At 34.9% G+C, this 27195-nt stretch overlaps 1 protein-coding gene across 4 annotated transcripts in view; it reads right to left on the bottom strand.

Moving 5' to 3' along the window:
• Positions 1–27195, bottom strand: part of mask (multiple ankyrin repeats single KH domain) — a 132760-nt gene that overhangs the window by 88411 nt on the left and 17154 nt on the right. For all 4 annotated transcript variants that reach the window (XM_069836168.1, XM_069836169.1, XM_069836171.1 and 1 more), the window contains exon 2: positions 19693–19837. In XM_069836168.1, coding sequence (XP_069692269.1) covers positions 19693–19837 — 145 coding nt within the window. The remainder of the gene's footprint in view (positions 1–19692; positions 19838–27195) is intronic.

The raw sequence follows: 27195 nt of genomic DNA, 5'->3' as shown, positions 1-27195 counted from the left end.
GAAGCCCTCTCATTTATGGACAGAGTTCTATTAGACTTGCTGGAAACGTTTGTGATAAGATCTCCCAACTTTATGCCCCTTCCAAATATAGCCATGTGAAGAATTTTTTATTGTTTTTATAGGTCAACATCTTTAACCTGGTTCGATTCAATGACAAGTATGGTAATCACTGGACTACCGAGCACAAACCTTTTCTGAATATAATTTTCTGTCTTTGGTATCAGTTGGCATCTTTATTGTTCTTCTAGTTTCGAATACAATACATCCATTTTTTTCAGGCAATCCACACAAATTTCATTAAGTTAACCTAATAAATTCCTTAATTCTCTTAATGTCACACTATTTGCCCACTGATGTTATGCACGTACTGCCAATGACCTATCTACCAGTCGTAAATTTTACGTGCTCATTATTTTATTCCTGTTTCAACCATATAACGCCAACACAAGTCATACCAACTTATTACGTGAAATCTTTTCTTCTGTCAGAGGTCAATATTTAGGACTATCATCAACTCTATATTTACAGTCTGTACAAAAGAAACCAAATGACCTGGAAATGTACAAAAACTTGCCCAGACATGTTCAAACATTTTTAACAAGAGCCAGAACAGGTCCCATTGTCACTCAATTGTACCTACACCGATTTCACATTTCTGATAATCTTACTTGTCTGTGGTGTAATAATCATGATGAAGATCTGGAACACATTCTTCTATACTGTCCATCCATAAACCACAAAAGAAGTAAATTAAACTCATCAGTACCAGCTGCAGAAGACACAGCCCTGCAGTATATATTGACTACACCCCAACTCTGGCTACTAGCAACAGGCATCTATAATGAACACCGATCAAAATACCCCTCATTTCTCGTGAAAAACAAAAACTGAATAGACTACAGTGGACTATAGTGGACTTTATGTTGTCAGCAAACAGCTGGATACATTAGGAAGATTGATTGATCAACTCTATATTTTATATAGATTTTTTTTTGCAGTCCATAACTGTTATGTGTAACAAGTTTAAGAGAAGAAGATAGTGAAATTGAAATTTTTATCCTATTTGTTGCTCAATTTTCATTCTCTGTATGTAGAAATATCATTGCTGCATTAATTTAAATTCGAGATTCGTTAAAAAAAATTGGGGCCCAAATTTTGAAAAAATACCAGGAAAGAATAATTCACTAAAATGGATATATTAGTCATTTTTAAACGCCAATTCAAAATTTCTACAACATTTTACTCCTAAAAGCGCGCCCTTTCAAATGGCTTGAGCACAATTTTGATATTGGTTTTCAAATTTTTAAGATATAGCTACAATTACATTTTAAGAGTGAATTTTACAGAGACTCTTATAGAAATATGACATATTTTTCAAATGTAACAAAATAACAAATTTCTATTCCAGGGAAAAGTTTCCTAATAGCCTAAAGAATATATGTACCAGTACCGAATATTATGCATGTAGCATTAATAGTTCAAAGAACATATGTACCAAATATGCATGTAGTGTTAATAGTTCCGAAGATATATAATTTTTATATGGAATAAAAGAAAGAACCAAAGGAGAAAGATTCGAGCCAGTGCGGTGGGTTGAATTTCAGCATAGCTCAATGGTTAGAGTACCCAGTGCTTAGAACTGGGGGTCCCAGATTCGACCCTTAGCGCCAGAGCGAATTTTTCTTCATTACTGACAAAAGATTAATCCAGTTCACAAAGTGATAGCAAGAATAAAGACTCCACTGCAGTGGAGTGGGGGGTGGTGGTAGAGGACGGAGTAACAAATCAGTGACATTCCCACCATATTATTAATCGAGCTGACATTGGTTGAGGATAATAAAACTGCTTAGCATGACTTCCTTCACAAAGGAAGTAAAAGTGGAAGTTATGTGTCATACATTTACAGTATGTAAAAGAATCTTGACCCTGAACGAGAGGATTTCAGGCAAAAGTTACCAACCACGTCAAAGTCCAATTCTGAAGGTAACCTAAATGATGTACGTTGATTTATCCCACCCACAATCTATCCAACTGAGCTGACACTTGACAAAGACAAATCTCTCTGTTCTAGAAGCTAGAGAGAGAGTCCAAAATGTTGGGTAGTTGCCCTTTTGTAAAGGATAACCATTAAAAGGTTCAGCCTACTGATCAATCAATAAAAATACAATCTAATTTCTTGATTAAAGAGTTTTTTCCTCTGAATACTGATTTTTATTATTTATAATTTATATATTTAATCGAGGCAGCTATAAACTAAAAGAGCAGCTATCTTTAATGGGTCACTTTTTATTGTTCATTTATGTGATTGTACAAATGATCATTTACTATATGCAATGAGTCTCTCGAAACATTTAGTGCTATTTCTTCCAAAGATGAAATATTAAAACCTAAATCCAAGAATGTAGTAATACAAAATTTTGTAATACTACCACGTGCTCCAATTAAAATCCCAATTACTTCCCAATTTGGAATGTCCTTATTTACTTCTGCTTGATCGGCATCCTTCTCGAATCTCACAGTTGGTTCCAAAATGTATTCGAACATCTTCTTTCTATTGAGCACAACAATATCTGCTCTTTTAATGCAGCCATTCGATGATATGCAATGCACCTCTTCAAATACTTCTAAGATGTTTAATTTCCTGAATGATTCAGTAATGTTGTTTCTCACTTTATGGTGACGATTATTTCGCAGCAAATCACCTTTCTTGCACAAACCAAGAAGATGGGGTAAGGTTTCAATCTCGTTGCAGTGACGACAATGGATTTCTTGGCTTCTGTCTGGAATGCTACAGACGGGAATAACAGTGCAGTTCATTTTCAGTATATTGGTCCATGATAAACCCTTCTTTGTGATAACCCAAGTATCAGTTTTGTGCCAGTTTGAGAAGTGAAATACACCACGATCATGATGAGGTAAATTTTTCCAAATTTCAAATTGCTTATCACGTAATGTTTTCCTTAATTTCCGAACATTTCGACGATCTTCAAGGAGTAATTTCAAGTGCTTCAGACTTTCTGTTATTTCATGATCAAAATTCCTGACATGGTATAAGAGCGGATCAGAGGAAGAGACTAATCTATTACAAATGTTGATATGTTATAAAAAAGCTTCCCAAGTTGTCCTCATTACACCTGGACCTCAAACTAAAGTATTAAATCGCAGATGATACGCATATTTTCTCTCTTGCTCTCTCCATATTACAATCAACACTTCTGAATTCCAAAAGAAATATATATCTTGTGGCTAATATGTGGATTTGTGATACTGGTAGGGAAATATAATAAATCTGGCGAAGCAGAGTTTTTTTTAAATATGCAGATGAATCTCTTGTGTTAACATTTTTAAACCTGCTAAATAAAATTGCTGAAGTAATTATCTACCATCAACTTAGTAGAAGGCTATTATAATTCTACTTTTCAAAAAGAACCATCACAAAAGTTGTGAGAGTTACACAGTGTAAGTCTTACTAATATTTTAAATCTGGTGATAGTACTAATATGCCCACATGTTTAAATATGCGATTTTTTATATAGAAATTTAATTGTAATATAGATGTGAATCCTGTAGTGCTCGGGAAAAGTGGCACAAGTAAAAAAATGTTGATTTTACAGAAGAAGGAAAAAAACTGTCTTCACACTGGTTTATGTCGATGTGATTTTCTTCTGTATGAATTATTGTAAAGGGAGAAATACTTACTTATGTCTCTTTTCCCAAGCGAGCAGATGTTCCGTAAGTTTCCAATAAATTAATAAAAAATGTTTGTGGAAACTGACTTATGCCACTTTTCCCAAGCATTGCAGACTTCTTCATTCAACACTTCATTTCATCTGATATTCATGATAAAAAATACATGTTCCTATGTTAAATGCTGTCATCTCACGAAAGTCTTTTTGTGGCTGGAGCATTTAAAAGCACCTGCACAGGAGTATTTAAATACCTCTGGGCTTACAATGTTAATAATGGTTATAAGATATTTACAAAAATAATCAAAAGAAAATTGGACAATTACTATGAGGATAAAACTGATGAACAGAACCGTTTGTGTAAGTGCAGATCCTGTGCTGATGGGTACTTTATCCTGAAATTACTGTTTTACATTTTGGATCTTGTGTATACTACTTTTAACACTTGAATATAAGTAATTGATTAACTAGCAGACTTACTCATGTTAATTATGTAAGTCTGTGTGGCTTACAGCAGGCAGAGAAGTTCGAGATGACGCCGAGATCTAGTAGGCTCTGAAGATGGTGTGATGAAGCACCGAAACAGCTGTAAGCCACACAGACTTACATAATTAACCCGAGTAAGTCCACTAGTTAATCAATTACTTACTGTTTTACATTTCATTTTGTTTGTGGTTGCATTAAGTTGTATTGAAATTACTGATTGATAAACACCGAGAATTCAATAGAAATGAAATACATTTAGCATTCATGGATTATAAATAGGCATTCGAATAAGTCACAACAACTTAAAAAAATTCTTGCCCAAGATGAAATACCTAACCAAATAATGTAAGTAGTTCATAATTCGTATAGGAATAATTTTATTGCAATTCGATCTAAAACAAAAGTTATCAGACTGGAGATCTATAAATTGTAGGGTTTGACAGGACTGCCATTATCACCTTTACTTTTTATTACTTATATCAACGCCATTATCAGATACTGGAGATTAACATTACATGGAAATATCAGAGTAATAACTCCCTTCATATCCTGTTATATGCAGACAATAAAGTATTGCATAATCTGTGCATTTCAAACTAGCGGATCAAGGTTACATATAAATGTATAAAAGTACAAACTACGCATGATTCACTAAACTGAAAGCTGTGAACTGAAGCACTGGTAATCCTGGCTGTCCCAGCTGACTTTAGTTGAGGAGAATGGTCCAGGATTGGGGTAAGCACATGTGGTAACTACAGTCCATTGTTTGACATTGAGCCGCTAGTTCAAAATGCACAGACTGTAGCTAACAATGAAAATAACTTACAATATTCTGTGCATCACCTAAATATTATAGCAAGACATTTTAAGATGGAAATATCAACTGAGGAAACAAAGGTTCTGGCATTCTAGAAGGAAAATTCAGTCCACAGTAAGATGTCTTTATGAAAAAAAATGTTGAAACAGGTAAATTCTTTTAATTACCCAAAATATAACCTATCCTATAACAAGATCTTAACTTCAAATAGGCTCTCAGAACACACATCTACAGACCAAAGTACAATTAGATACAAGAATAAAAGCGTATAAAAATTCACACACTTGCGGAAATGAAGCATGGATCATTAGGAAATAAGATGAACATCGAATTATCACAGCTGAAATTAAATACTTGCGAAGAACTGCTGGTCACACACATTGGACCACAAGAAAATCACGACATTTTACAAAAACATCAAATTACTGCATTAGTAGATTACTTGAAGCAGTATACAGATACAACAGATGTGAATACAAAAGAGATCCAGGATATCATGACAAATTCTCAGTTACTTTCCTTAAGGGACAGGAAACCCATGCAAGAGATTTAACAGATCACTAACACCAATACATGAAAGGAGGAGGAAGAGGAGGAGGAAGAAAAAGAAGAAGATGATGATGACGAAGATGATGGTGGTGGTGGTAACGAGATGGTAGTGGTGGTGACAGTGATGGTGGTCGAGGTGAGTGATGGTGATGGTGATGGTGATGGTGGTGTTGGTGAAGTAACATTAGCACAATCAGATATATAATTAAGTACGATTTGAGACACTTGTGATGTTTAACATACTGCAAAATCTAATTCTCAAGTTAAATACAGGAGAACTTGGTTATAGCTACCTCGTTTTGTGCGACATCTCACCTATAACGTCAAATATTCTGTGGTCCCAACTAATTCCCTGTAAGACATATGCTTTTCTATCTTGCTTAATACGACAAACGTATATGCGTCTACCTGGCATATAACGTCATTTTCAACCTCAGTTTGGAATGCAATTTTCTAAGAACCATAGTATTTTAAGAAATATTTTGCTGAAATCTGGCAAATCCTTTACTGTTCCCTTCTATCATAGACCTCTGGAATGCAGGCAGATTCCCCATCCCATTGTAACCTGCCCGAATTCATGTGGTATTAATGGTACCTGCATGTGGTCAGTTTCGACAGGAAGTTTCATTAAGTGCACGCATTTTAAGGCGTGACACTTTAGAAGCCATTAGAATTGTGAACATTTCTATGAAACTAGAGGAGGGAGTATGAAGCTAGGAGAAGGAGCAGTGAAATTGCAACTGAAATAATGAACATAGAATTTAATTTAGAAAGTGTATATTGGGCAAGTAGGAGACAACAGAGTAAAATGACTATTACTTCACTCCTCAGAAAAAATAAGTTTGGTGAATAATGAACAAACTGTTTTAATACACAATACTGTATTTATAATTGTACATGTATTTTATTGTGTTCATGGTATGCTTAAAAGTGAATACATAAATCTAAAATAAGCCTAATTATGTTTATTATTTTTCATTTTCCACCTCACTAGACTGATAATATGAATCTCGGTTATTACGACCCTCGTTTAAAACAACATAATTTTCAAGGTCCCTTGGATGTCGTTATAACCAAGTTCTACTGTATTTTAAACTTTCAACAAACTGCACAGACTTGATAAGCACAAGTCATTGTTAAAGTATAATTTACAAAGGGTAATGAAGTTTAAGTGCATTGCAAGTTTGAAACAAATTTTAAAAAATTAAAACTGGGTTAAATATGCACACTAGCTTAAATTCTTTAAGACAGTGAGTCATACTTTGGGGCCATAATTATTTCAGTTATCAGCAGAAATTAGATTTCTCTGTTCACTTGCAAAGTACACCATTATTGATAAAAACAATAAATAAAGTCATTAGGAATAAGCTTACTTACTTACAAATGGCTTTTAAGGAACCTTGAAGTTTATTGCCACCCTCACATAAGCCAGCCATCGGTCCCTATCCTGAACAAGAGTAATCCAGTCCCCACCATCATATCCATCAAATCCATTTTAACATTATCCTCCCATCCACACCTTGGCCTCCCCAAAGGTCTTTTTCCCTCAGGTTTTCCAACTAACATTCTACATGCATTTCTATATTCACCCATACACGCTACATGTCCTGCCCATCTCAAACGTCTGGATTTAATTACGAATAAGTTACACTTATTTAATATGAGAAAATAGACAAAGCAAGAAAAAACTAGCTTCAATATTTACAACTTATATAATTTTACATTACACAATAGACCAATGAAGTTGTTAAAGAAGGTTCAATCAAATGGTATACTAAAGTCATTAAGCAGGAAATAACAGTGCAGTAACATATTACGAACATTGTTTAAAATATTTCTTAACCTTCATCAACGTCCATAGGGAGTAAAAACTATTTTTGAGTTTAACTATTTTATTCTAAAAACAAAAGAAACACAACTCATAAAATTCTTTCAATTTTAAATCAACAAAAAACCTTGAAGACCCTGCTTAAATGAACAATTATTCTAATGCCAATCAATCACCTAAAAGTTAGTATTAATAAATATTTTTTGTAATACTTGATATGTACAGTAAGTTAATAATTTTTAACATATATTTGGCAGTGAAAGTAAAATTTACAAATTAATTTCTTAATTGTATGGCAACAATTCTTGAACAGGTCTGAAATACTTACAGTACTAGTTTGAAAGGTCTGAAACTGAAATACTTACAGTAGACCTACTAGTTTGACAGGTCTGAAATACTTACAGTAGACCTACTAGTTTGACAGGTCTGAAATACTTACAGTAGGCCTACTAGTTTGACAGGTTTGAATACTTACAGTATTTGTGGGAGACCGGAGGGAAAAAGACCTTTAGGGAGGCCGAGACGTAGGTGGGAAGATAATATTAAAATGGATTTGAGGGAGGTGGGATATGATGATAGAGAATGGATTAATCTTGCTCAGGATAGAGACCAATGGCGGGCTTATGTGAGGGCGGCAATGAACCTCTGGGTTCTTTAAAAGCCAGTAAGTAAGTATTTGTTTGACAGTAACATAGCAACCAAGTCATGTGTTACTTGAATTTATGAATCTATTGCAAAATTTAGAAATGCAATTTTGATTTATTATTACTTTTTACATTTTTTCAAGTATTGCAAAAAGTTATTAACCACAAACTATAAGTGACTCATCTGATCTCGAATGGTTGGAAACCAAGATCTCGGTTTCCCAAACTGCATTCTCAACCAGGTAAGTCTGAATTACAGTTTTCAGTATGTAATATACTATTTCATTCACTGATCAGTTTTTGTTTTGTACAGAATATTGTTAAGCTTAGCAACTTGGACCTGTGAATACTGAATATCACCTGGAAGATAAATATTTATATACAGTCAGCATCCCAGTTTGGGGAAATCAAAATATGGTCAGCCTACATATTAGCGTTTCTGAACAATAAAATTGGCACCAAACTAAATTTTGATGTGTGCAATTATGAAAAGAGAATCTCTAGTATATTGCAGGCAACAAAACAATGGAAATGAGAGCAGACGTCTTAAAAATAAGAATCAATGAAGTTCATATAGCAGACATAAATGCAAAATTTAGAGAAAAAGTGAAAATAATTCAACAATAAGCTAGATAACAACCTATAAATAAAATAAGATCTGCTGTAGAATTAAACGGATTATGTGAAATTCATGAAGAAACTGTTTTATTACTTTTCATCACCAAAGTAAATTGTGATAGCACTAAACAAATTCAAATATTTCGAGCTCTACTAAGTAAAATATATATCAGAACTGAATTATCACCATATACATAATGCATGACTTGGCAAAACTTGTATGGAAATCAGATTGATTTTATGTAGTACTTGAAGTAGTCTACGTTAATAGTGAATAAGATAAAAAGATATAGAAGGCCTTCCCTTTATTGTAAAATGCCTACTCCCTCAGCTTGTTCATTAGTATTGAAGTTTCAATTGAAATAGTTCGCTCAGCTTTAAGGTGCCCTACTTTATAATTAGGGTCCGTATTTTTTGGTGAAATAAAATAGGTGATTTCGGTGTTAAACCTGTCATTATTTCGGTGGTATTTCGTGAAATAAGTTATCAATTCAACAGGAATTTCGTGAAATAAGTTATCAATTAAATGTATCTGATATGTTTATTGTAAATATAAACTAAGCATATTAAACATCTATGTTACAACATAATTCATTTTTTGCTAGGGGTGTGTAACTTGAAAATGGGCACACACGCACACACACAGTGAAGATAACGTTCAAAATGACGCACCACGTAGACACAAAATCTGCATGCATCTTAATTGAACGTACATTTTAAACTTGACTCTTTCAATATTCTTCCCAGATTGCATGAGTACACATAAGGAAAATTGACCCCTGTAGATGCAGCTATAGGGTACAGAGTAAAAGTGAGTGTAAAGAATATCTATACAGAAAATAAAAAAATATTGGAATTACGAAACAATTTACAAATTAACTGAAACAAAAGTCACAAACATGTTTCTTAATATTATTGCATACAATTTTGGTGCATATTTCGTAGTTTTTGCGATAGAGGGGGTCTATTTCTTGACTACTGACATATTTCGCATAATGATTCTAATTTCGCGTCATTTCGAGAGTTTGTTTTGGTTCAATATGGTATTTTAGGTATCTAGAAGGGTAAATGTAATGAAGAAAGTAATTGTGAGAAATTTGCGCATATTGCAAATACAGTCCCTATTTAATAATATACGAGGACAATGACCATTCCAAAAATATACTTTAAATTATTTCACTCTGTAAGAAGAATATTCACTGATGACATAAGCAGTTTGAGAATAAAGAATGTATCTGCAAAGAAAAGAAAGAGTCCTGGATGTTCTTGTGTGACAAAAGACGTCTAAAGAATTAGAGTCTATCCAGCAGAGCTCACAAAAATTAAGCTGAGATCCCAAGATAAAAAAAAAACATGAAATTTCTTTTCTACAGGCTTATATGAAATACACTGTTTATGTGCCACCTCTGCTCACAAACCTCCAGGAACTAATAATCATATTGTAGCTGTAATGGGAGAACTAAAAAAAAAGTATGTCAAGTGTGAAAACTATTACCGTACTTAGATATGTGTGGTGTAACAGTGGTGCTGAGATAGAGGGCTGACCTGAAGTGAAACTTAAGACAGTCAGTCATTCTATAGTGTGAAGCAAACGACATTCTTGCAACTTCTCTAATATGCGAAATATAAACATTAAAATGAGAGAATTATTGTTTTAGTGGTCCTGTGCTTCAAAATTTATGTACAGTCTTAGAAAAAAGTTTTGTCGCACAGAGACTTTGTAAGTCCCAGAAAGGAGGCAGTGCACACGATCAGGGAACGAGTGGTCTGGTTCAAAGAGAACAACTAGTTGAGATAATAAAATTAGTTTTATTTCGCTGTATGTCTGATCATGCACACTTTCTTCTTTCTGGAACTTATAAAGTATCTGTGCGACAAAACTTTTTTCCAGGACTGTACATTCAAAAAAATCTTACAGAGGCACTGCATACAAATCTCTAAGAAATTAATAATCATTTATAGTTACAATGAAAGAAATAAGAAAAAAAGTACGAGTCTGGGATGAACTGAATTATTGTTTGGATGTGTGTAGTGTGCCAGTAGTGGTCAGATAGAGAAGGGCTTCATACTTGAAGTGAAATTTAGATAGTTATTCTACAGTCTGAAGCAAACTGCGTTCTTGCAACTTCCCAATATGTGAAATATAAATGTTTAAAATGGGAACATTATTTCTAAATAGACCTATACTTCAAACGTTTATGTACCCTACAATATATAAGAAAATCTTATGGTTTGTTATTCAGGAAGCACAAAGGAACTGCAATAAAGGGAAATCCACAGCTGGCTTGTAGCATGAATGAAGAAATAATACTTCCGAGAAAGTAATGTCTACAACACGATCCACTAGTTCATTATTCTTATATATAAAGGTATATTAAATATCACTTTTATTTAATGGCTCTTTTGAACTATAATAGCTATTAAGAACTGAAATAAGATTATTAACGAAGCAACAATGAATTTAAACTCTCAGAAAGGAATCTGAGGAAATATGCCTTTACACATTTCACAGAATCAAATCCTAGCTCACTGATATAATGTTTCTAAAGTCCAGTTCAAATGCTCAAGTAAGTCGCCAAGTATATCGGAGTTGTGGAGCGTCCACACAGTCTTCATCTTCAGTTCTGACGAATTCACTATGCAAGAAGCTCTCTCTGTAAAAAAAGGCGAAGTAATGCTGAACTCACACGGACCACATCTTTGCGATTATTTTGCAGCTTTTGTGTGGTTGTGCTGTTGGCGGAACCGACCACACACAGACCACTTTTTTGTAGTCACTCGAAGTCCATATCGACCACAGATAACCACACCGCAAGCTTAGTACCACAATGTGCTATTTCGCCGTCATCAGTTAAGTAAGCATCTGTCGTTTCCAACAATACAATGTCGGCAGCTAGTGGTTGGCATATCGCACTGTGTGTTTCGCTTAACCACCGACAGCGACAATTCTGTGGATGATACCGACCACTCATTGCAACAGACGTCGACACTGACTTCAGTTAGTGGACCATGTGAGTTACTATCATCTGTTTCCATACTAATTCCTGACCGTCTACAAGTGAACTACCATTTTGTGGTTATGCTGTGGTCTGTGTGAGTTAAGCCTAAATCGATTAAATCTATAAAGCATATATAGTGGTCTAGTTCGTCCAGGAAATGGCATCTGGACAGTCATCATAGAGAAGACAAAATATGAAATTTCATATTCTAAACCATTCCTGATAGCAGTACGACAACAAGGATTTTCACGATTCATGATATTGTGTAGAACGCTACTAACGTCCAAAAATGTTTAGTATTTTTTAATATTTTGGTAAAATGTTCATTTTTCATAAAAGCTCTATTTCTTTGTAAGATCTTTTTTCCTTCCATTAATATTTGTACAACTACCACTGAACCAGACATTCCAGAGGATGGAGACATTTTCCATCTTCAAAAATCTAACCCATCCATTCTACTAATATTACGAGATCCCTAAGGTTAAAAGATATCTCCAAATTTTCCTATAAAATCACTGAGTTCGTTGCTTCAATGAATTCGGGAAGCCAAAACAATATAAGTGTTTGCTATTCCACCTTTGCTCATTCTTTCGAATCCAGTGAAAGTTTCTTCAGTGTAGTCATTAGCGTCATGCATTACAGGCACTATGTTTTTTTTAGTAGGTTATTTTACGACGCTTTATCAACATCTTAGGTTATTTAGCATCTGAATGAGATAATGCCTGTGAAATGAGTCCAGGGTCCAGCAGCAAAAGTTACCCAGCATTTGCTCGTATTGGGTTGAGGGAAAACTCCGGAAAAAACCTCAACTAGGTAACTTGCTCTGACCGGGAATCGAACCCGGGCCACCTGGTTTCGCGGCCAGACGCGCTAGTCATTACTCCACAGGTGTGGACGGCACTATGTTCGACTCAGGTTTGTCGAGGATGGCGAAGTTCGATATTCACTCTGCAGAAGGAGGCTGTCGTGTTTGTTCCACTTTGCTATATAAATATTCTCTGTCCTCCACTCCGACCCCTTCAGGTTTAAACTCTTTAGGATTTAAGCACAGATCTTGTGATTAGTTTTTCATATTATGAAATAAGACGAAGTTTGTAATATCTTTGTTGCCTCTCTCATATTCAAACATTGCAGGACACTAGGAGCCATGTCTACTTTTATGCGTGTAAATGTTTTGAAAGGATTTCAACCATCTATTTTACTGTCTATTTAATTTCTCCTCTTTTTTGCAACTGAGTGAGGCATTACGAGAAGTTTGAGAAGAGCATCCAGACGCACCAGCTTGCTTGTGCAGTTCTCGGAAAATGATGCTCTAGAGCTCATGCCTCCAACTCAGTATTCAGTCTTCATTCAGTTCTAGAAATTGCTCAGTTTTACACTCCTTCTTACTTGCAATGTTTTGCATGTAGTCCGCCGAGTTAGCTCTGTGGTAGCATATCTGCCTCCAGACTAGCCGCCCCGGATTCGATTCCCAGCGGGGTCAGAAATTTTCATGTAAACTTTCTACGTCTGGACTAGGAGAGATGGCGGTGCACAACTTCTGATCACTAGACTGTGCACTAATATGCCTGGGTTAAATCCCAAATCTCTCCGCAGTGCATATGAAGAGATGGCATATGTCACTGTTGATAGTGATTCATCCATCGGATGGGGACGTTAAGCCTGCCGGCCCCCTTGGTGCTATTTGACAGGAGTAGGCTACATGCCGGCACCGGGTTTTCCCTTCTCCCTTCCTCACCATGATCATCATCATCATCATCACTCATTTCAGATACTACACTTACACATACACTCATCCTAGTACACGACATAACTCTCCACAAATACACATCGTGTATAGTGTGACCCGCCGAAGTGGTGTACAACTAGAAAATGGGTCACAGTTCTGTCATCTATCCGCAATACGCAGAACCCGGATCACTCAAGTGAAGTGGATAGGCATTAGATACACATGTTTTGCATGTGCAAGTAAAATGTCAACCCAGTTGTTGCGTCTGAACCAGACTTAAGAAATTGCATCACAGATGGATTCTTTGTACTTAGTACATTGTGTAATACAATATACAACACTGAGAAATATATCCATCGTAATTTTTATAACCAAAGACTGCTCTTTACACATTCAGCAGTAATTCTGAAAAGACTGTTATGAGTGTAGGTTGGCCAGCACTGTCACTTATATCTCCCAGAACCCTGCCAGTCTGGCAGTGTAGAATTCTGTTTCTAAGATATGAGCTTTCATAAGGTGCAAATCATCATACATCCTTCTCGCTCACCCCCAACAGATGACAGGCGAGAATGATGACTATCATCGTCAATGTAATTTTGACATGGAAGAGAAACAGCACATAAATTTTGTATCAAAAAGGCCATGTTAGGGATTTTAAACACTTTTCAAATTTCAGTACTCACCAACTAGATTTGAACTCATGAACCTGGAATCTAATGGCAAGCATGGTAAACACTGTCACCAAAGATGATATATTAATGTTTTCTACCGAAGTTTTCCTCCATACAACACGAAGTTTACAAAAATGACAAATTTTAACTTTAAAAATTCCAATAGCTGACCATTAATTACATAGTACGTTTTTAAATAATAAATAAATTTGCCTTTCACTGTGATAATGCCAGCATGTGTGAGCCATGTCAGGTTAAGATGCTGTCAGCTGGTGGAGATGTTAACTGCTACTGGTTCAAGTACAAATGTTGACACAAAATATTACATCACTTATTCTTTATTAATATGAAAATTTTAGTCCATTGTTTTTCAAGAGTAACTTCAATAAATGCGAGGAATGAACCTTTTTCTATTCTACTTTTGAAGCAGGAGATCTGTAAAGAACAGCTGATGCAAGCTGATATTATGTTTTAACCTTACAGCCAGTGTAGTGAACTGAATACAAGTCTGTGGTTGTGCTGGAAGTTAAAAACATCTCTGGTTTGAAGAATGGAAAGGACCAAAAAATTCAGATTCTCTCTCTTTCTCTTAAAGGAATGTATCCTAACAGGCAAAACTTCCCTCCTTCTACAGTATTTTGTATCTTCAATGTCACAGTTACAACTTCCGAGGTAATACTGTATTTTGGACACTAACTGGATTATATTATGATCGCCACTGTTTTATCATTATTATTATTATTATTATGAATTCACGACTTATTATACAGGAATATGAGAAGCAATTTACACTTTTCCTCTAATACTTGTTCAGTGTTACAGAGCTAAATAATCTACATATTCAACATTTAAAAATAAAGTAAAATTGACTACATGGATAAGTTTTAATTTCGTATACATTAATTGCTATTAATATTATAGAATATAGGCTATTTATTACTACCATTGTTATTGTCTGCTTAATCACAATAGGCCTATATGAATGTGTGTTAACTTCCTCTTGCTTATCAGTTTTATATCTATTCTTATCAATTTTATCTTTATCTTTATCATCATTAAAATTACATAATTATCGCACTTTTTTCGGCAGTCATGAAGGTAAGTGTATATTTATTTTTCTCGGAAACATTAACGCCTGCCATAGAACTTTGTATATACTAACATCATTTCTTGTAAGTTTCACTTGTCCTCCCCAGTTACGACCGTGTAGTTATGTACTACACATATTCATTTCGTTTTGTTATCAACCATTTGCGTCATCCTATATCTATTTTATTTTAAATCGTTTCATTTTCTCTCTAGGTAAGATAACTTTCATGCCCTTCTGTCTAGACGCACTTCTTAAAAATGATCAAATCTGGTATGTTCACGCAACTAATCAATCAACACTTATAAAGTATTATGCTTTCAGTAACAAAAGAGTTACATTGCGTGCTATTGGCTCCCTTTTCCCAGCCGAAACATGAGGTACAGCATAGGCATGGAAAGGTGTCTTACAGCCCCAAATGCCACTAGCCTCTTTGTATTGTATTACATTATATATTAATAATTTCTCTTAGCCTAACTTTTTTTTGCAGATCCTACGTCATCTATCTCATTTATCAGTATATTCTGCAGAATACAAAAACAAGAAAATCATATGATGATAAGAGTGTCAGTGCCACTGTGTGCTCTTGTTTTTTTTTTACTTCGTTATTTAACGACGCTGTATCAACTACGAGGTTATTTAGCGCCGATGGAATTGGTGATAGCAAGATGATATTTGGCGAGATGAGGCCTGCGATTCGCCATATATTACCTGACATTTGTCTTACGGTTGGGAAAAACCTCGGAAAAAACCCAACCAGGTAATCAGGCCAAGGGGGAATCGAACCAGCGCCCGAGTGCAACTTCTGATTGGCAGGCAAGCACCTTAGCCGACTGAGCTATGCCAGTGGCCTGTGCTCTCGGTTTCAAATAATAAACCCATTAATTTTTTGTGGCATTATTAATGCTGAAATATTCCGTGACAATCTCTATTTGGTTTTTATAGCATCACAAAATCTTTCACTGAGAAAATTAAAAAATAAATATTTCTAGTATGATTTAGTTACATATCATGCTGTTGAAGATTAATCAATTTCAGTTTCAAATTGAAAGTGTTATCTATGGACACTATAGAAAGGCAGTTCTGAACTTACTTCATGAACAGTAACTATTGATCCTGAAATCATAAACGTCATCACTATTGGCTTAATCATCATGTTAATTTGGTGTTCCTTTTTTGTATGTATGTATGTACAGAATGTATATATATATATATATGTATTAACACTACAATTGGGTATACATCCGGTGGCAACATTACAATAATTAAATTAATAAAATTTACAATAATTACAGTAATAAAAAAATAAAATAAACGTAAATTTACTTCTAACTATAAATGCATAGATGCAATAAACTTAGGACTATAAATAAAAGGGACAACATTGCTACTGGTGTCATTATTTTAAATGAAGTGTGATTTCTTACGCATTCAATAGACTTGCCAGTACCAGATATTCCCGTAATGTACTTATGTTCAATTGTTTTAGTTAACTTAGGTTTCACTGAAGATCTAACACTATACAGTCTGCTAGTTCTCTCAACAGTTTCAATATCAATGTTTCGATTCCTATTTTAGTACCACTAACTTCGACCCATAATGCTCAACTGTCAAAGTTTCACGAAACCTTTTCAAAGTTTCAGTTCTCATAATCAGGGTCTCGATTTTATGACATGTCATCTATTATTTGATATTTTACAGATAACGATAATTTATTTATACATTCTGATCATGGTATCACGGATGTAAAAACACGAAAGCAATTTTTTTAATTGCCACATTTTGAAAACTTAGGTCATGTTTCACTTATGTCGTTTCTTTTCTAGTTCAGCATAGCTACTTCACCATTCCTTATGATCTACACTTCATTCTGAATATTTGTTCAGCTTTTCAATATTAGTTCGTCACAAAGAAGTACCAAATGACATACTATTTTAACTGTTCTGCAATAAGAACTAGTATAACCAACAATAAATCAATAAACTGTTCTCATTTGTTTTCTGCAGTCTATAAGACAAAGCTGGAAGAGTCAGGTATTCAAGATAGGTCGGAAATGTTTAGAACAAACATGTGTGTGTGTCTAATGCCTACCCACTTCACTTGCGTGATTCGGGTTCCACATACTGTGGATAGATGGCAGGACTGTGACCCATTTTCAAGTTGCATACCACTTCAATGGGCCACGTTATGCATGATGTGTCTCTGTGAAGAGTTATGTCGTGTACTAGGGTGAGTGTATGTGCAAGTGTTTGTGTAAGTGTAATGTAAGAAATGGGTGAGAATGATGATGGTGAGGAAGGAAGAAAGGAAAACCCAGTGCTGGTACATAGCCTACGCCTGTCGAATAGCACCAAGGGGGCCGCCAGACTTAACGTCCCCATCCGATGGACGAATCACTATCAACAGTAACATATGCCTTCCCTTCATATGCACTGTGGAGAGATTTGGGATTTAACCCAGGCATATTAATGCACAATTTAATGATTAGAAGTTGTGGATCACCCTCTCTCCTAGTCCAGAGGTAGAAATTTTACATGAAAAGAGGGAAGTGCGTCTCTTACTATGAAAACAAGCAAAGTTGTGTATTTTATTCTGAAATTTATAAATAATTTAATTATTTTTAATTGTAGCTATTTTTAATGTCTTAACATCCAGTTTATAGACCGCTTTTTGCAATTTTCAGATTATCATAATTTGCTAGGCACTATTCATTACGAGTCTTTTTATCGTGTAATTCTAAGTCAATACTTCTAGGTCCATGTTGTGACAAAGCATAATCAAAGAAGCTAACTAGCTAATTCGTTTTATTACTGTGTTATCAAATTAAATCGCATTCTACTCTAATTTCATAACTTGTGTTGCCGAAGTCCGTGGTCTAGGCAACATAGGGGTTTTCTTTGGGTACTCCAGTTGCCCTGTGACATCCCAACAAGTCTCCATCATTCATCACCAGTGCAATGTAGACTCACGCCGTGGTGCACTTTAGATACTCTGACAAACTAAGTAATCTATGTTTCTCGGCACTAGCAACATCTATTAGCTCTGTTCATAGAGTCCGGAAAAATAATGACAAGTTAAGAGCCCTACCATTCGACAGATTTTAGCTCTGAAGAGATAATTCTTGAAATCAAAAGTTTCCTCTTATGTTGAAATATTTTAAGTCACGCTTCTTTGCATGATTAAATAATAAAGCCTTTTGAAGACTACCTTCTGCAAAAATTTATAACAATGACTATACCTGCCTACCTATAAAAATGGAAAATCGGGAGATTTTTATTTCAAGAATAAAACTGCAAAAATACATAAGCTACCAGTCTTACCATACCTCGTTGGTTGTTGTGTTCAGATTGTATTCCACTATCAATGAAGTGAACAAACACTCCGCACGTATGACACTATTATTTTCGTTTGAGAAGAAATCATTGTCGATTTTAGGATTCTGTTCTTCACATCGAACATTATCATTATGTTTTACAGTTTTAAAGTGCGTAATAATAAACCTTTATCACCATGAGACACTTAAAACACATTAGCAGATTGTACAAGAAGCGAAAGTGGCCCCTTTCTTTGATTTGGTTATACACTGAAATTCCACAGCATTTGCTTCTTTATAACACTGTTCATACTTTTTACTTGTTTTTGGTTTCTTCAATGACATCGTGTTCATCTTGTCTTCTACACTGCAATTACACAGACTAAAAAACTTATTCCCTTGTTGCAATGCAACTGTAGGGAAGCTTCCAAGTTCCATGTTGTCAACTGGGATGCTCATTTCAGGGCCGTACGCAACTATTTTACCTGAGTGGGGGACACTAATACCATAGTCTAGTACATACAGTCACGAAGCTTGAGGTGATTTTTTGCATTTCTCGCGCTACAATGCTCCAAGCGGTTAGCAACTGAGAGTACTAGGAACAATATACTATGCGATAGTAGTGATCCTAGTGGCTAGCAACTAAAGTTCAACTATCATTGGATGCATGTTCCCTACATATTGAGCTTCGTGACTGTATGTACTAGACTGTGCTAATATGTTATCAGAACAAACGCTCGAATTTACTGCCATGGCCAGCAGCCAATGGCATGGATTTCGGCACACAAAAAGCGAACACAAAGAAAATTAGGGAGAATGACATACGATTTCAGAAAATCGGGATACAGGTCGAAAATCGGGAATCTCCAATTAATTCAGGAGGGTTGGCAGGTATGAATGACTATAGCTAACTTGTGACTACATGAATGCATACACACTAGAACAAAAGCTCAAAACTGAATAAAAGTAGTCTATTTACCTTTGGGAGCAGGGGAGAAGGGAAGAATTGAGAATGACTGTTAGCATAGGAACACTTCAGGATCCATTCAGTTTCAGATCGGTACGCGAGAACTTTCACTGAGAAAATCAACTAAAATATGATGCAGACTTTCAATGTCTTTCAAACCCTGGATGTGGAACATAATTCCTTACATTTGTTGCAAGTTCTTACACAATGTAGTAATAAATAAGTACACATTTAATTACTTATAAAGTGACACAAAAATAATCCACAGTTTAATTTCAGGGCACAAACAAATATGTACCTGCGGCTTCAAGCAGGGCCTCCAACCTCGCCTGTGTTTCTGGATCTACAGCGTGCTCTGTATCCTCTGGGGACAGCAGGAACTTGGAGGTTTCGAGGCGTGACTCTTCGTCCAACTCAGCCTGATCAATCACAAAGGATTCAACCTGCAAAGATAAGCCTCTCATTAGACTGACATCTAAGAATCACCATTTACATATTTTCAGCGATTATGAAGGAAGACAACTGCAAGAACTATTTTATGTTCTTTCCCTGCATAACAAAAACCTTCTTCAAACATTCTGAAATAACAATAGTAAAAATATTAATTACTTTAACCTATCCGAAGTGAAGATTACAGGGGAGGACTTCATCCTGCTGGATACATAAAGAAGATTGATTTATGAATAGAGTACAATTCCAGTATGTATCCCCAAGTCGAGTGATTGCTCTCATACAGACTAGCCATTAAAATCACAATTAGAAAACCACGTTGGACTGACTACAATGGCGATTCAATGCTAGTGTGCTAAAGTTCAAACTCTGGTTGATCCAACCTGAATTTATGTGTACTGGGCAAGCCCATGATCCAAGCAATGCAAACATTGAGAGTTTCTAAATGCAGTAGCATTAAATTGAGTTTCAGAGCAAATACTGTTTTTTTCTTCCTCTTCCTGCCTTTTTTTATTTTGGCATGTCCGAATTATCCTAAATTTCGGATTAGCAGAATTTTACTTATATTAGTGGCTTATAATAAAAAATTAAAAAAATGAACAAAATAAAATCAATATTCCGAGATTCCAGTGGAAAGGACACCCCTGACTGAGATTGTAGGATAATGTGGAGTCAGATTTTAGGTTCACTGAGATGGCGAAAACCTGCAGAAGTTAAAGGAGACTGATATTCTGTGTTAAAGGAGGCCAAGGTTCTCAGAAGACTGTAGTGCCAGGAACTAAGTAAATGAATTCTAAGTGAACTTGTCAAGTTACCAGCAGTAGCTACTGCAAAAGGGTGCTGTTAAAGGGAAAACCGTGAAACTATATTGTATTGTGGGCATTCGCAACTACATAAATACAACTAGTGGAAGCTAATCCTTAAAAAAAAAGAGCTATCGTTAACAACTCTGCTGTCCTGCTTGGCTTTCAAATTATTTGCAATAACAAACGATTTCTCAAAGTACATTTGCAAATTTCTCTATTAAAAAAAAAAGGTTATGAATTAGCTCCCCACTACTTCTGTTACTAATAACTTTTTCCTTTTTACATTTCAAATTATAATGGAAAGGTCGCCATGGTTTTGTTTTTACGAGAACGAAGATGATGATGTCTGAATTGCAGTATAAAGCAATATAAAAATATACTTTTGTTTATTAACTTCATTGTTTGCCTCTCTTTTACTCGAGGTTAAATTGTCTGAAATCATCTCTGGTTGTCATATGTAGCTTTTTGCCATTTACAAGATCACAATTTCTGTATTTGTCCTTCCCAAGTTTCCAGGCAATTTAAAATTGTCCTTATTGGTGTAAATTTTACAAACAAACAAGGTAATATTCGTTCGAATTTCACTGCTTTTACGGTTGCTGTAGTAATAGGATTGCAAAATATAAATTTCAATTTTGAAACATTAATACTTCTCTAGTCGGAATCTTGGAGGAAATTATTATTCTTTCCTTGAAATGTAATGCAAGTTTGACCTGTAACGAAGATACCAATTGTATAAGTCTGACTTTTTCGTTATTGTATGTGAAAAATAATATGCGATTCTGAAGTTTTTCTATTTTTAAATGCTGATTAAATAAATGCTTATTTACAGCATCTCTAATACAAGGCAATAGTTTCTGGCATGTCTGAGTGTAAATCTTTCCACTCTTCCTCTTCACTTCTACTCATCCTCTTCCTCATACTCTTTTTTATCTAAGAAATACACGGAAAAAAAAAAGCTTTTGTCTGTAAAGAACAACGCTTTATTTGAAATTATTTAATTATCTTATTCTCGATTTTTTTCCCCTTATATGAGAAACTGTTTATCATAGTATGCACATGTGACACGGTCCAAAACTCATTTACATACACACAATTTATTTCTATGCATATCTCAAAGTATGAGAAAGCTCCAATAAGAAGGGATGTTTGAAAGTTTGGAAATATGAGATTTAGTACGTAGTAATTCATTTGGAATGCCCTGTATATGCACAAAATGCATAAACCATGCTTTGCTATGGATAGACCAATTTCATTATTAGCAAAATAAAGGGTTAACATTAACAGATCACGTTAATACATTCTTTTCTTAATATAAACAGCCTTAAGTGTAGGGAAAGTAAAGTGCTGTTGACTCATTTTTGTGTGGTTGTGAATAAGAAATTCGTTAATTCAATTTTGAGTTAAGTTTGTTATAAATAGCTTAAAATTAAATTATAATACTATACTTAATATGGATCTGAAATCCGCACATTCACCCTAACTCACCAACCTCAACGAAACTCAGACCCAAGCAGGCCTACAGGTTAAGTCCTCACGAACATAACATAATTTATGTCAAGAGACAAATTTATTAATGCAAATTACCATTAAATAGTAACACTGCAAGCATTAATATCCTCTAACTACTGTAAAGTTCTCATTTCTTATGTAATACGAAGATTGTCAATTAACAAAGAGAAAGCAGGAGCTTCATTCGAAGAATGTGGCAGTGAAAAATCTGAATCTGCTGAGTTGCTTAACACTGCAGGTACCAGCAGGTCACAGCTCTCCACCCTCTCTGTGCTGCAGTCCTGTTACCGCATTTATTCCAAGGCAGACAAAAACAATCAGTCAATGTGAAAGTACAGAATGCAGTTCAACCATAAATTGAAGGCAAATGACTTAATTTTGCATAAAATAAAATATACTGTGATATTTCGGAAGAGACATTACTTATATGCGTTTGAGACCCAATGATTTGGTTTCATTAATCTCAAATAACTCGTTTATAGATCTCTTTTCCTTAATTATATTATAATATTTATATTCACGTAATTCAGGTCCCTCATTTGACTCTAGCAATTATTAGTTTTCTAACATAAAAAATAGTAAAGTATCATAATTGCTCAAATGTCTGCAGTAGACAGATAGCCTATAAAGAACCCAACATAGTAGGCGACCCTTCTGGTCTTACCTATCTGCCCTGATGATGGAACCTGTAAGTACTGAAGTTCCGAAATGTTGAAAATGTTAAATTCCGGGATGCAAAAAAAAAGTATATTTCTGGAAACATTGCTTCTTCAAATTACAAACAATATAAAAAAAGAACTGAAAAAAAAAAGAAAATATTGTTAAAAAATACACAAATGAACAAAAAAAAATACGAAAGAAAGAAAAAATTAAAGAAAGACAGAATATGAATGGAAAAAAAGAAAAAATATGGAAGAACCAAGAAAGGGAGAGACGAAAGATGAAAGGAAATTAAGAGTGAAAGGATAACGGAAAGGGATTGGAAAGGAAGATTAGAAATGGATGGAGAAAGAAAGAGAACACACATTCAAGAAAAACGATAAAACAGAACCGGAAATAAAAAAATGTTCTAAATATGTAATTTAGTGCACCGTATCTATAATAATAATAATAATAATAATAATAATAATAATAATAATAATAATAATAATAATAATAATAATGAACAATTTTTCCCTTGAAATTATTCAAATCTGCTCTACAGGGAGCTTTACCTGAAAGACTAGATTTGCAAAATAATAATAATAATAATAATAATAATAATAATAATAATAATAATAATAATAATAATAATATTTTATGATCCAGGTCAAACGTAACCACTGTTTATTCTTCATTATTATTATTATTATTATTATTATTATTATTATTATTATTATTATTATTATTATTATTATTATTATTAGGGAACGAACTTCTAGGTGTTAAAAAGAGATAAAATGTAATTTTGGACTTTTAGGAGTTTATATGAAATTAACAATTAATTTTAATGAGTAAATATTCCATTTTAGGTGGAATTTATATACAAAAAAAAATAATTATAGTCCCGTCGCTCTAATTTCCGGCAGCCAATCACGTTGCAGGTCGGCTACATTTAAACGTGTGCGTCTTGTGATTCGCTGATGAAGATGTTAAGCATTTCCTAAGGCTGGATAAATACTTAATATATAATCGCCCGCCATTTTGGCTCTTTCGTTGGCGTTCGCAGGAAGCACGCGAGGACGTTATTTGCCGCTCAATTATTTGCTGAATTATAGTGCGTTTGATTTATTATCATAGGAACTACGACATGATAATATTTAACGGTGTGGCAAGTAGATCCCTCGTCTGGTAGCTCGGCAACGAAAGAACAAAAATGGCGAACGATACTACCTACCTAGCCTTTATAGAGCCTTGATTTCCTAAGACGTAAGCAAAGAGGAGGAGTCACGCCGGGAATAACAGCGTCGCGACTATAGTGCTGACAATGCTGAAGACTCGAATTCTATCAGTGAAAGAGACTCGTTGCTTGCTCAGTTTCATTTCGCACAACAAAAGTGCATTGACGCGAAAACTAATTTGCAAGCTCTCGCCTAATATGAATAATCTATCACCCCTTTCATGCTAGATGAACTTTTCCAAACGAACTTCGGTTCCAGGAAATTAGGTAAAATCCTCTTCCCTTCCTTTGTAAGACTAATATGAACGAATTTGCCAGGCCAGTATTTGTCTCTAAGAACATATTTTTAATAGCACTTTTGTAGTTCTTTTTGGGAATTTTTGCATTTTTAGGTACCGGTATTATTTAAATATACGCAAAATATTAAAAAGGAGCTTTTCAGGCACAAATATAATTTTTAGGCATTTATAGGAGTTTATGGTTCATTCACGGGTTTTAGGTCCTATAGAATTTTAGTAGGCCTACGGGAATGCTGTGTACATGAAACATAGAGATATCTGAATAACATAGTCAACGATGTAGAAAAGAAAATAGGTACGAACTAGAAATCCGTTCCCTAATTATTATACAAGTTTATAATGCATTACTTTTTTATGGTCCAGGTCAAATGTGACCATGTATTATTATTATTATTATTATTATTATTATTATTATTATTATTATTATTATTATTATACAGGTTTATAATGCATTAGCATAATTTTTCTACACTATATTTTTTTTTCTCCAACCATTTCTGTCTTCCCTTTCTCGATCATAACCCTTTTCCACACATTGCACTTCCTTCATCTGTGTATTCGAGGTCCACAGTTTCCTACTTTTATCAGATTTTAAATATGTCCAATGAGAGTTACTTAATCTTTTTTGTAAAATTAAAGTCATCCCCATTACAGCCCACAGGGACGCAGGGGGTTAAGCTCCCATCTGTACAATCGGCATTAATAACAGTAGGGATGTCAGTCCTACGTGCCAGCAGCCTTTACTCCCAAGAAAATGTCCTTGGTAGACACTCATTTCTGTTAAGAGCCTGAGTAGACCCCAGGCTCTTAGTGCGACCGGAATGATTAGATCAATGGCGAAAATTCATGACCCCATCGAGAATCGAACCTGCAATCTTAAAGCTTGCAGCGTTATGCCTCAACCAAGACGCTTAAAATGAGCAATAGTCATTATGTCCAACCACGAGGTATTCCGTATTACTAAAAAACTGCTCTCAAAATTACAATCACAAAATCTCATACGTAGCCCCACACACGGATATAGGCCCGAACACAGTTTAAAAACAAGGACAATAGAAACGACAAAAAAAAATTCGTATTTGCATTATTGCTATATGGAACAGTAGACTAAAGCTACACGTTTCTTAGAATGTCATTTGTCTAAGTACAGTCTCTCTTTGCAAAGGCATTTTTTACTTCGTTAATTAAAGAAGCTGTATCAACTAATGGGTTATTTAGCGTCGATGGAATTGGTGATAGACTATTAGACGAGATGAGGCCGAGGATTCGCCATAGATTACCTGACATTCGCCTTATGGTTGGGAAAACCGGGGGAAAAACCAAACCAGGTAATCAGCACAAGTGGGAATCGAACCTACTACCGAGCGCAACTCCGGCTATCCGCCTGAGCTACGCCGGTGGCTGCAAAGGTTTCATCATCATCATCATCATCATCATTATTATTATTATTATTATTATTATTATTATTATTATTATTATTAGCATCATAATAGCTGCTAATGGCGTGTAGAAAACTACTATACTGCAGAAAACTCCTAGGCTATTATAATTTTAGAAATGTATAACAGGCTAACTGAAGCCAGAGTGCAGTGGTATTTATTTTGTTAAATTTATTTATACATGCTTTAACACCTATGGTCATATCGTGTGTTTAGGATTTTTGGGTGTAGATGGCTTGCTTATGTTCATGCAACTGATTTTAGATTCTGATTAATGTTTATGATATTGGTGACTGAGGCGGTAATGAATGCAGGCCTATCTAATTTGCAATCCGATATCTGGCTTTGTGACTGAGGGAAACCATGAAAAACCTCAGTCAGATTGGCCGGCCACAGGGTTTAAACCCGGGACCTCTCGAATGCGAGTCTCAAACGCTACCGTCTGAGTCAACCTCGCTCGTTAAAAATTCAGCAGCCAAGAGCTCTCATTGCTTATAGGGCTTAATAATAATAATAATAATAATAATAATAATAATAATAATAATAATAATAATAATAATAGATTAATTTATTCCATGTAAATACTGTAATAATAATGTTCGAATTTACTGAACTGAAAAATAAATTTCAGTCATGAAGTTCATTTTTACACTGAGATTAAAAAAATTCGGCACTCACTCGCTCACATTTTTATGACCAAACTACAAAACAACGTTTAGGCTCTGAATCTCATATTGCGGTTTAACTGCAAAAGCGCGCCCTTTTATTATTATTATTATTATTATTATTATTATTATTATTGTTGTTGTTTACTTTTATTTCTTTCTGTAAAGCTGTTCATTACAAGCACATTTCCAGTTAATCAAGCGCATTTTCACTGAAGAAAGATTATTTACCTCTGAAAATTTTCGCAATGGGATACTGTACAGCGCCACTCAGAAATGAGGCGCTCAGCGTACAAATGGCCCAACTCACAACATTTGCATATTGAATTTATTGCTTTAAAGAGCTCCTCATATTGTCCTCTTACTTACTTACAAATGGCTTTTAAGGAACCCGCAGGATCATTGCCGTCCTCACACAAGCCCGCCATCGGTCCCTATCCTGCGCAAGATTAATCCAGTCTCTATCATCATATCCCACCTCCCTCAAATCCATTTTAATATCATCCTCCCATCTACGTCTCGGCCTCCCCAAAGGTCATAAGTGTCCTCTTCAAAGTGTAAATCGGCCTAATCATCATACCCAATTTTTCCATGAGATTTCGCACAAGTTTCGTTTGTGTATAGCATTTCGCGCACCGTTACAAAGAGGTGAAGTGGAAATATACAGTAATTTTGTGGGTAGGGTCATTTGAGCGCTCAGCGTCTCAAATATGAAACGTAATGATTTGAAATGTCACAAAAATGCTTTAAA

This window comes from Periplaneta americana, chromosome 9 (genome assembly GCF_040183065.1).
Source record: "Periplaneta americana isolate PAMFEO1 chromosome 9, P.americana_PAMFEO1_priV1, whole genome shotgun sequence".
NCBI classification, from domain to species: domain Eukaryota; kingdom Metazoa; phylum Arthropoda; class Insecta; order Blattodea; family Blattidae; genus Periplaneta; species Periplaneta americana.
This window is presented reverse-complemented; position numbering and strand designations above follow the sequence as displayed.